The following is a 12,142-nucleotide window of genomic DNA, read 5'->3' as shown; positions in this document are numbered from 1 at the left end:
AAATAAAGCTACAAATAATTTTCAGTTTCAAACGAGTCTGGAATGAAGCTACAAGTTGTTTCCGACTTAAATCTAGTCAATAATAAAGCCACAAGTTGTTTTCAAGCTCAAACGAGTCAACAATAAAACTACAAGTTGATTCCAATTTCAAACAACCAAAAATGAAACTACAAGTTGTTTTCAACTTTGAATGAGTCTGGAATTAAGCTGTGATAGAGCATATATTTATATATGCTTTTATATGATTTTAGTTCCATAATATTAGTATTTTGTAAATAATCGGGATATTACTAATTGATTTTAAGTGTTTAATGGCAGGAAAATAAATATTCCTTAGTTGGATGAAACTAGCTTATTTTGGGCTTTTATTTGATGGAAATTCGGACTTTCTGGACAGCCTGCGAAGCAAATCTTGTTTGGGCCATAACTTGAGTTCTGGACATCCGAATTGGGTGATTCAACAGCCCACGCGAAGATATTGGAATTTTCTACAAGTTTAAAGTGGTCCAGCAATCAAAATCCAACCGGAGCAGTCCAGAATCAGGCCTGAAAGTCAGCCCACGAATTTTGTCTCAGAATCCAACTTGTTTTAGGAAATCGGATTTGTTTTTCGGGAAAACCATTAAAAACACTATTATTATTAGGGTTTGTATCACTAGAGACATATTGAATATTGTGTGTATTGAGAGACAGAGATAGAGAGAAAGCTTTTGGAGAGAACTTGAGCAAGGATTGAAGGGATTCGGTCCAAGTTCAAGAGATTTCGTCAAGTTGTATTTTCTTTACTCTTGTACTCTTGTGACATGGTTTCGATAATATATATATTCGTGTTTTCTTTAATTGTTATGGGTAACTAATCCTCTAATCCGAGGATTGGGGAGTATTTGTTGGCTTAATATGTTTGTTTGATCTAATATTGTGATTTCTCTATGTATGCTAATCTGTCATTGAGCACTTAACACAGTTATAGGAGTCGCGAACCTGTAATTGTATCTGTAGGATTTATAATGAATCGGGAGAGGATTTATATTTCTTGTACATGATATGACAGACATAACTTGATTATTGAATCGGGAGATTATTAGGCGAGTTGTGAAACAGAAAATCCTTGGTTCATGATAGCTTATAAGTTGGTTTTGATTGATCATGGGAGTGACTTCAAGATTAAATTATAAGTATTATTTTGTATCTTGGGAGAGAACATTATAATCAATAGAAGGATTGTTTTTAGCAGAGTAGAGACTTGCATATCACAATTGATTAACATTCATTGTAGCCAGCAAAGAAACCTGATTCTTGGATTGCTTTCCTCATCGTTAATTCACATTTTTAATTGCTTTATTAGTTTAATTTAGTTGATAGTAAAAAAAACCACAATTATTCTCTAAACTTCTAAATAGAAAGGAGTAATATACTTGATTTGATATTGTATTCAGTCCTTCCCTGAGAACGAACTTAACATAAAAACACTGCAACAAATTGGCGCCGCTGCCGGGGAAGGCAGCAATATTAAGTTTAAGTTAATTATTTCTTATTGTTTAGATTTTACTAAATTTGTTTCCAAGAACTATCTCATTGGTGTTTCGTTTCAGGTACATCTTATATGCGTAGATCGAAAAGTGTTGGAGATTTCGAACTAGATCCAGAAATTGAGCGCACTTTTCGAGTTAGAAGAAAAGAGGCTAGGCAAAGAAAGGAAAGAGCCAAGATGACTGACGCTGAAGATAATCTTATTGTTAATCTTGACCAATCATCTATTCAGGATCATGAAACTCCTAATCCTGCGAATTGCATGTACAAAACTCCTGAGATTGGTGCAGCTCAATATAACATCAATCCCAGTCTAATTCAGATGGTGAGCAATTCTGCTTTTGAAGGTGATATTGAACGAGAGGATCCACACCGACATCTAGAGCGCTTCGTGCAAATGTGTGGTTCATTCAGAATTAATGGGGTTACTGCAGATCAGATTCGTCTCCACATGTTCCCTTATTCTATAAAGGGAAAAGCTTTGGAATGGTTTCAACAATTGTCAGATACTGCTCTAGCTAGTTGGGATAATCTTTCTACCGAGTTCTTATCCAAATATTATCCTTCTGACAAGACTCAGCAAATGAGAGCTATTATTCTTACTTTCAAAGCACAACCAGGTGAAGGCTTGTATCAGGCATGGGAGAGATACAAGGCATTGTTGAGAAAATGTCCCCATCATGGTTACGAGGAGTGGATGGTTCTGAGTACTTTCTATGGAGCTTTGAATTCTGATATCCGGCTGAGTTTGGATGTTGCAGCTGGAGGAAATTTTAAGAAAGCACCTGTTCATCAAGCTAAGGCACTTCTCGAGGAATTGGCCTCAAATAACTATGCTTGGGCACCCAGTGGTACAAGTTCAGTGAAATCAACACAAGACACCGAGATGATGAACTTACTCACTTTGAAATTGGATGCTCTTACTCAAGAGGTCCGTGGGCAAAAGGCAAGTGTCAATGCTATCTCTTCTCCGATGGAAGGATATTTGGATCTTAGTGTTAATCAGCACCCTTATACACAACAGTTTCCAGAGGAAGCAGCTTTCATCCAAGGAAGACAATCATGGCCTGTTCAGAACAATTCCTATTATAATCCAAATCAGAGGCCCAACAACAATCTTTCCTACAACAACAATCATGCTGTTAATCCATCATATGCAGCTCCAAAGCAAAATCCGCCTCCTGGTTTTCAACCACGTCAGCAGTATCAAAGTCAACAACAGTTTCAACCTCCACCTAGTGACAAAAAAGAGCCTGCTGATTGGGAAGTTGCACTCGGCAAGATGATACAAGGAACTACTGGGGCTTTTGCTAATATTGAGACTAAATTCGAGAAGGTTGAGTCAAGGATTGATCAGATAGCTTCGTCACAGAAGATGTTAGAAATGCAGATTGGCCAAATTGCTAATAAGGTTGGTGTTCGTGAGCAGGGATCACTACCTAGTCAACCAGATGTGAATGCCCAAGAACACTGCAAGGCTATCACGTTGAGGAGTGGCAGAGAATTACCAGAAGTTAGAGCCCCGGAACTGAATGATGCAACTCTTCCTCCTAAAAAGAGAAAGTCATATCAAACTACAGTGAAAATTGCGGAAAAGATTGTGGATGAGCCAAAAGATGATATTGCACCGAAAGGTAATGTGAAACAATACGTGCCTCCAATCCCTTTTCCACAAAGGTTGACAAACCGGAAGTTAGAGAAGCAATATGAGAAATTTTTAAGGATGTTTCGGGAGATACACATTAGCATTCCTTTTGCTGATGCTTTGGCTCAAATGCCCCTTTATGCGAAATTCATGAAACAGGTATTATCTAATCGCAAGAAGTTAGAGGCGGTGGAGACAATCAGTCTTAATGAAGAGTGTAGTACGGTTATCCAACGCAATATTCCTCCTAAGCTCAAGGATCCTGGGAGCTTTTCTTTGCCTTGCACTATTGGACAAGTTGGAGTAAAACGAGCATTGTGTGATCTTGGAGCTAGTGTGAGTTTGATGCCGTACTCTATTTATAAAAGACTTGGTTTGGGAGAGCTAAAGAAAACAAGGATATCACTTCAACTTGCAGATCGAACTATAAAATATCCACTTGGTGTACTTGAGGATGTTTTGGTGAATGTTGAAAAATTTGTTATTCCTTGTGATTTTGTTATTTTGGAGATGAATGAAGATGTTGAGATCCCGATTATCTTGGGAAGACCATTCTTGGCCACTGCTGGAGCAAGTATTGATGTAAGGGCTGGCAAGCTTTCACTAAACGTGGGTGAAGAAAAAGTTGAGTTTGATCTAGATCAAGCTTTAAAGGCACCTGCACTTGAAACTGAAAGTTTTGCTGTGGATATTGTTGAAAAACTTGTGAAGGAAGTCACTGATGATGTTCGCGAGAATGAAACTGAAGTCGATGAAAACAATTATCAAGAAGTCCGAGAAAATGATTTGAAGATGAAGGATGTGACAATTGGACCATTTGAGATTGTTTTGAAAGAGCCGCCATAAAAAAATGAGATAATTACGTCAAGCTAATGACGTTAAACAAGCACTTCTTGGGAGGTAACCCATGATTTTGTAAGTTCGTAGTAGTATTATTATTATAAGTATTAAAATTTTAGAGTATTATTATATTTATAAGTATTATTATTGTTATTATTAATAGTTATAGTTATTATTAATATTAATAGTATTATTATTAGTAGTAATATTATTATATGTAGAGATTTATATATATATATATATTTTTTTAATTCCGCAAGGTGCATTGATCGGTGTGTGAAGTGTGCAAAAAAAAAAAAACAAGAAGCAGCAGTATACGAAAGAAGAAACAGAGTAAATAAATTGGGCAGCAGCTCTGGCTGCCGACCGTGCAAATGCTACTGACTTGCGCCTTTTACACAGCTGATTTCCGTTGCTTTTGCTTGCTCTGTTGGGCTCAGGCCCATGATTTAGTCCACCCAAGTCCACTTCAGCAGCAGGCCTGCCAGGCCAAGCCCACCAAGGCCCAGGCCCAGTCCGTAGCACTTGACTTCACGTTGCTACTAATTTTTTTTGTGGTGCATGTCAACATTAGTGTTTCATGTTTCAGGCTGCCAGTGCTCAGGAAGCTGCTCAAGTGTTCAAAAATAATTGCTCAAAGGGGGAGTTGAACCCTGAACCTTCAGTTCTCTTGGCACTAATGCACACCACTTGGCCAAGGCTGATTATGTGACAGAAATCTATTATAATTAAGTTCAACTTAATGGAAGGAGATGACACGTGGAAACCACTTCACGTTTTATTCGGGGAGTATTCTATCTTTTCTTTTTATTAGTAAATTAGTAATTATTGTATTATATTATTTATAATATATTATATATTATTTATTATTCATTGAGGACAATGAACCATTCAAGTGTGGGATGTGTTCTCACGAATAATAATATAATTTTTAAAAAAAATAAAATTAAAATAATAAAAAAAATTGTATATTGCTTTGTCTTAAATTTAGGAAATTCATGATAGTTGCATTTAAATTAGAGCATATAGGTTATTTAATTTGACATGCATTGTTTTTAGTAGTTTTTTTTTCATTCTATTATTAATTTAGTTTGCATTGTTTTTAGTAGTTTTTTTCTTTTTAGTTTGCATTTGCATAATTCCATGAAAGTTTGTCGACCAAGTTAATTTCCTATGATGAGTTTATATTTGCATAATTTCTTGGCTAGTAATCTTGATCATATGTGATGTCTTGCATGCTTAGAAATTGTTTGTGCGGAACTTGTAATTACACAATAACTGTTCTAGACACATGATTTAGACTAGCTTATTTCTTGAGTATTAGCTATGGGCCGGACGTAGAATTTTGACTATTCCCTTTTGAGCTTAGAGTCTATAATTCTTAAGTGAGGGGGAGCTTTGGGGGTATACATGCCTTTCTAAAAAAAAATGAATAAAAAAAAGGGAAAAAAAAAGATATATGCATTAGCAATAAAGTTCACAAAAAAAAATGGCGGTATAATTGACTAGGTTGGGCTCATTAATACTCGAGTAATTAAGTCTGAGGGGACTTTGTGCCTAGTAACCTAAAGCCTTTCATGGTTTGGGATTGCTGACCCAACATTCGCTAAATGGGTATTAGTGCATAAATCTTTTGGGATCTCAACCATTGCACGGTCAAATAAGCCACCTAAAGCATGTGTGAACGATTTGGTTGGTGAAGTCTTATGGTGGTCGTAACTCATTTACACTGAGAAGCGTCCCGACCTTAGACCGAGCATGTACACACCAAATAATAGATATTGAAAAAAAGAAAAAGAAAAAAAAAGAGCATATATAAGAGAGGCATGGAAGTTCCTTGGTGACCCTAAGCTGTAGTTGACTCTAATGTAACGAAGTGTTTAAACATTATTCTGATTAACGACTCATGGTTAAGATTCTGTTGAAGTTTGTTGGTCTCTATTTTGTTTCATTAGAGAGCATTTTGAGCACACACGATGCACTCCGTACTTGCAGTGAAAGAGTTGCATGACTAATATGTGTGATAGATGAAATCCGTGATTGTTGCATATTCTGAGGATTATATGTTGACAAGGGTGATAATTTCATGATTGGGATCTATGCATGTTCATTTAGTTTGCATTCATATTAGTTGCATTCCTAAGACTTGGCAGAAAAAAATGAATTTTGTGGGTACATTCACTACAGGCCCTCACGAGACCTTACTCGTCCACTAGGGCTGCCTAGGGGTTTAAAGGGCTTGTTGCATATGCCAAATGCAACCGTGATCACCTACGGAAGTGGTATATAATTATTAGGAATTAGTTTTAGTTGTTTTGTTTGCCCGAGGACGTGCAAAACACGAAGTGTGGGGATATTTGATAGAGCATATATTTATATATGCTTTTATATGATTTTAGTTCCATAATATTAGTATTTTGTAAATAATCGGGATATTACTAATTGATTTTAAGTGTTTAATGGCAGGAAAATAAATATTCCTTAGTTGGATGAAACTAGCTTATTTTGGGCTTTTATTTGATGGAAATTCGGAGCGAAGCAAATCTTGTTTGGGCCATAACTTGAGTTCTGGACATCCGAATTGGGTGATTCAACAGCCCACGCGAAGATATTGGAATTTTCTACAAGTTTAAAGTGGTCCAGCAATCAAAATCCAACCGGAGCAGTCCAGAATCAGGCCTGAAAGTCAGCCCACGAATTTTGTCTCAGAATCCAACTTGTATTAGGAAATCGGATTTGTTTTTCGGGGAAACCATTAAAAACACTATTATTATTAGGGTTTGTATCACTAGAGACATATTGAATATTGTGTGTATTTGATAAGTGGTATTTATACACACTTATAGGCCTTCATTTCCACTTAAATTGATTGGTTGTACTTAAGTGTTTAGTGTCTTTTGATGTGTTTTTATTGTTTTTTCTGTGCAGGTCACGAGTTGAGGAGATGAAGTGATTTTCTATCATTTTAGGTTGGTTTTGGTGCATTATTTGCAAGAATAGAGAATCGTGGATTCATCACAACTTGGGATTTTGTGGGTACATCTTCTACAAACCCTCACGAGAACACACTCGTCCACTAGAGCTATCTAGGGGTTTAAAGGGCTTGTTGCATATGCTAAATGCAACCGTGATCACCTACGGAAGTGGTACTAGAAGCGAGGAAGGACATACACGCGAGAACGAGCAAAAAAACGAAGAAACAGGGCTGCCATCACAGACAGTAGCGCGCCCGCGCTACTTGTTAGCGCGCCCGCGCTACTAACTGCTGTGACTAGCGCGCCTGCGCTAGTTTAGCGCGGCCGCGCTCAGCAGAACTCCCCCGGGCCGATTTTTGAAGCTTTCTGATGGATTTTCGCAGCGGTCGAGGCCCGGTTGACTTGGTCAATGTATTTTATTTTCTCGTGTGTAAAACCCTAGCCTCATAGAAGTAGTTTTAGTAGAGAACAATATCGTAGTTTTCAGTTTAATCATTCAAGCACATTATCAGTTTGTATTAGATCGTTCTTCGCGAGGAAGTGACAGTTTCGAGCGAGATCGTGAACATCAATTCTGTAACGTTGTGTTCTTTATTATTAATTCAAGTATTTTTATTCCGTTTAATTCTTGTCTGTTATTTATCATGTTTTCATTAGAACCCATGATGTCGATTAGTTCGATTATGAACTAACCGCCTTCATGGGATTCTAATGGATTTATCGATGTAGTCTAGTAATGAATATTAATTACTTGATTTTGCGACGTACGTTGATTTCTTTGCATGAGCCGTGCTTATTCTTCTTAGAAGCGTAGCTAACTTCTAAGTTGTTTGTTAATTCTTTCTGAAGCGAGAGTGGATGATTGAATTTAGAACTATGCCATGTAAACATAGGATTATGTGAATGAAACATAATTTGTGGTAGACTTGAACTATTTTTATCACCCTGTGTAATCACGATAGATGACTTGCTATTAAACCTCTCTGCTTACACTACCGCTATAGAGATATAGGGTCTGAGCTTTGTTGGTGTCCATGAGATTTCTGTCTTAATTGCGGATTTTGATTGGTATGATATGTGTGCAACGAGAGTTGGCATGTATTACTTTCGTGTTGTCTGATTAGGATCAACAGTCGCATGTTAATCAGTAATTTCAATTCTAGATGAATTCGATAATGAAGTTAGAATCCCATGTGTTTTCCTATTCTGAATTTGATTAGTAAATTTTATTATTAGTATAAAAGAAACCAATCCTTGTTAATTGTCTTGGCAGTGAAAATTGATCATACATTGTTGCATAGGTGCGTATTCTTAATTCACCAGTCTCTGTGGGATCGAACTTAATATATTACTTGTGATCACGTGCGCTTGCGTGTAGATTTTTGCGAACAAGTTTTTGGCGCCGCTGCCGGGGACTCGGTGTTAATTAATTGGTTTATGTACTTGTCATCAGTGTGCATTAAAATTCACTGACTAGGATTCTATTCTCTTCTCACTTTTCTTCTTTCCCTTATTTCAGGTACTTGGGTCGAGTTTATGCAAACACGTTCTCAGACCCGTAAGAAAGCAATTGATTCATCTTCTACTTCTTCTTCTGATTCTGAAACAACGCCAGAACCTGAAGCACAACTAGACAGTAAGGCATTGAAGGATTTCTCTATGCCAAAGATCGATGATATCCAATCAAGCATTGTCAGGCCTGCAATCGCAGCCAAAGCCTTTGAAATCAAACCAGGAACTATTCAAATGGTCCAGAACTCGGTACAGTATGGGGGTTCTCCTACTGAAGACCCTAATATGCATATACGGAATTTTATAGAGATCTGTGACACTTTCAAATTTAATGACGTCTCTGATGATGCTGTGAAGCTAAGACTTTTCCCATTTTCACTGAAAGATAAGGCCAAGGGATGGTTACATTCTTTACCATCTGGTTCGATTACTACATGGGAAGATCTAGCTCAGAAATTTCTCACTAAATTCTTCCCCATGGCAAAGACTGCTGCGCTACGAAATGCTCTATCTCAATTCTCTCAACAATCAGGAGAAACATTCTGTGAAGCCTGGGAGAGGTATAAGGAGATGCTAAGAAAGTGTCCCCACCATGGCATGCCGGATTGGATGCAAATAAACAGTTTCTATAATGGTCTTGGACCTCAATCCAGACCTATGCTTGATGCTGCTTCTGGAGGTGCGCTATGGGCTAAGAGTTATGAAGAAGCTTATGATCTTATTGAAATGATGGCTGCTAATGAATATCAGAACCCTACTCAAAGACTTACTCAAGGGAAGGTAGCAGGAATTCTTGATCTTGACACGTCTACAGCTATAGCAGCTCAACTTAAAGCTCTCACGATGAAAGTCGATTCTCTGGCTCACCAAGGAATTCAACAGCCAATCATTATTTGCGAATTATGTGCTGGTACTCATGCTACTGATCAGTGTGCCATTTCTAGTGAATCAGCACAATTTGTGAGCAACTTTCAGAGAGGTCAACAGCCTGCTCCAGCTACTTATCATCCTAACAACCGAAATCATCCTAATTTCAGCTGGAGTAATAATCAGGGGTATAATCAACCTCAACAAGGATTTCAACAGGGACCTAAACAGTACAGTCAGGCTGGGAATTCACAACAGTATGCACCTAAACAGCCATATCACCCTCCGGGATTTCAGAATCATGGGCAATCAGCTAACGAAAGGTCTGACATGGAAGAACTAAGGCTCATGTACAAGAGTCAGGCAGTAACTTTAAAAGCTTTGGAGACACAAGTCGGTCAGTTAGCTAATGCTTTACTGAGCAGACCACAGGGGAATCTCCCTAGTGATACAGAGGTACCAGGTAAGAGGGACCCTAAAGAGCAAGTCCAATCCATTACGCTGAGATCTGGAAAAACTACAACAGGGCCTACCTCAACATTAGTACAAGATCAGGGTGATGAACCGCAAGAAATTCCAGCAGAACTTCCTCCAAACACAATTGGAATCAACCCTACTGTTGAAAAAGATAAGGCTATCCCTGCAGCTGCTCCGGTGTCAAAACCATTATATCCACCACCTCCATTTCCTAGGAGGTTAAAAAAAAGCAGCTGGATAAGCAATTTGGTAAATTCCTTGAAGTGTTCAAAAAGCTTCACATCAACATCCCGTTTGCTGAAGCACTCGAGCAAATGCCTAGCTATGCCAAGTTTATGAAGGGTATTCTTTCAAAAAAGCTAAAGCTCGAGGAGTTAGAGACAGTGGCCTTAACGGGGGAATGTAGTGCTGTGCTTCAACAGAAATTACCACCTAAGCTTAAAGATCCGGGAAGCTTCACTATCCCTTGCACTATTGGGAAGTTCTCTTTTGATAAGTGTCTGTGCGACTTGGGAGCTAGCATCAATCTGATGCCTTTATCTATCTTCACACAACTTGGCCTGCCAGAGCTCAAGCCGACAAACATGTCCTTACAATTGGCTGATCGTTCGATCACATATCCAAGGGGTATAATTGAAGATGTGCTAGTCAAGGTGGATCAATTAATATTTCCAGCTGACTTCGTGATTCTTGACTTTGAAGAAGACAAAAGGATTCCTATCATCTTGGGTAGACCCTTCTTAGCCACCGGGCAAACATTGATCGATGTCCAAAAAGGGGAACTTACAATGAGAATACAAGATCAGACGGTCACGTTCAACGTATTCAATGCAATGAAATTACCAACCGATGAGGAATCTTGTTTCAGTATGGATGTACTTGATACTACGGCAGAAGCTAATAGCCAGCGGGTTTTACAGGATGATGTATTGGAAGCAATCCTTACCAATGATGAGGAATTGGACAGTGAAGAAGAATTGGAAGAAATCCATCATCTTAACTCATCACCTTGGAGAAGGAATTTTGAACCACCTGTCGAATCTCTTGGCTTGGAAGAATTAAAGGAAGATCACAAACCACTACAACCATCAGTGATCGAAGCACCTAAACTTGAACTTAAACCGCTACCGGATCACTTGAGGTATGCTTTTCTTGGTGAACGTTCTACTCTTCCTGTTATTATTGCAGCTAACTTGTCAGGTAAGGAAGAGGAAAAACTTTTGAGGGTGCTAAGGGAATTCAAAACAGCAATTGGGTGGACTATAGCTGATATCAAGGGAATCAGTCCATCATTTTGTCAGCACAAAATTCTCATTGAAGAAGGAAGCAAACCTTCAGTGGAGCAACAAAGAAGGTTAAATCCTATCATGAAGGAGGTTGTAAAGAAAGAGATTCTTAAATGGCTCGATGCAGGTATCATATATCCAATTTCAGATAGCTCATGGGTAAGTCCAGTACAATGTGTGCCTAAGAAAGGAGGCATGACAGTAGTAGCCAACGAAAAAGGGGAACTTATCTCAACTAGAACTGTCACTGGTTGGAGGATTTGCATGGACTACCGAAAGCTGAATAAAGCTACAAGAAAGGATCACTTCCCTCTGCCTTTTATTGATCAGATGCTTGACAGGTTGGCTGGTCATGAATTCTATTGCCTATTGGATGGGTATTCTGGCTATAATCAGATTGCTATTTCTCCGGAGGATCAAGAAAAGACAACCTTTACATGCCCTTATGGTACATTTGCGTTCCGAAGAGTACCTTTTGGCTTATGTGGTGCGCCAGCCACTTTTCAAAGGTGCATGATGGCAATATTCTCAGAGATGATCGGCATCAATGTGGAGGTATTCATGGACGACTTTTCTGTATTTGGAACATCTTATGACGAATGCCTCACGAATCTGAGAATGGTTCTTAAGCGATGTGTGGAAACTAATCTGATTCTCAATTGGGAAAAATGTCATTTCATGGTGCAAGAAGGAATCATATTGGGGCATAAGGTATCTGCCAAGGGACTAGAAGTCGATAAAGCGAAGGTGGAAACAATTAAAAATCTTCCTCCACCACTCTCGGTAAAAGGCATCCGAAGTTTCCTTGGTCATGCAGGTTTCTATCGAAGGTTCATCAAGGACTTCTCAAAAATTTCTAAACCTCTTTGCAATTTGTTAGAGAAAGACATTCCTTTCAAATTTGATGAGGAGTGCTTGGAAGCATTTGAAATCTTGAAAAAGAAGTTGACATCAGCACCTATCATCACTGCACCTGATTGGAGTAAACCATTCGAATTAATGTGTGATGC

General features: G+C 38.4%; 1 protein-coding gene, 1 non-coding gene and 1 pseudogene across 2 annotated transcripts; 1 reads left to right on the top strand and 2 right to left on the bottom strand.

The window, feature by feature from the left end:
• Nucleotides 1-1,603: 1,603 nt before the first annotated feature.
• LOC108212703 (uncharacterized) lies at nucleotides 1,604-4,021 on the top strand. The gene has a single exon (XM_017384421.2). The coding sequence runs from the start codon at nucleotides 1,604-1,606 to the stop codon at nucleotides 4,019-4,021; it is 2,418 nt and encodes an 805-aa protein (XP_017239910.2).
• On the bottom strand, nucleotides 2,103-2,217 carry LOC135150964 (small nucleolar RNA R71; annotated as a pseudogene).
• Nucleotides 4,022-8,994: 4,973 nt separating the features above from the next.
• On the bottom strand, nucleotides 8,995-9,101 carry LOC135150946 (small nucleolar RNA R71). Its single transcript, XR_010289406.1, has one exon. It is a non-coding gene; the product is annotated as a small nucleolar RNA R71 (small nucleolar RNA).
• Between the last annotated feature and the right edge of the window lie 3,041 nt (nucleotides 9,102-12,142).

Source organism: Daucus carota, chromosome 2, assembly GCF_001625215.2.
Source record: "Daucus carota subsp. sativus chromosome 2, DH1 v3.0, whole genome shotgun sequence".
Taxonomy (NCBI): domain Eukaryota; kingdom Viridiplantae; phylum Streptophyta; class Magnoliopsida; order Apiales; family Apiaceae; genus Daucus; species Daucus carota.
This window is presented reverse-complemented; position numbering and strand designations above follow the sequence as displayed.

What these genes read in the sequence shown, in the direction of transcription:
- LOC108212703 (XM_017384421.2), top strand. Translation starts at nt 1,604, where the DNA reads ATGCGTAGATCGAAAAGTGTTGGAGATTTCGAACTAGATCCAGAAATT.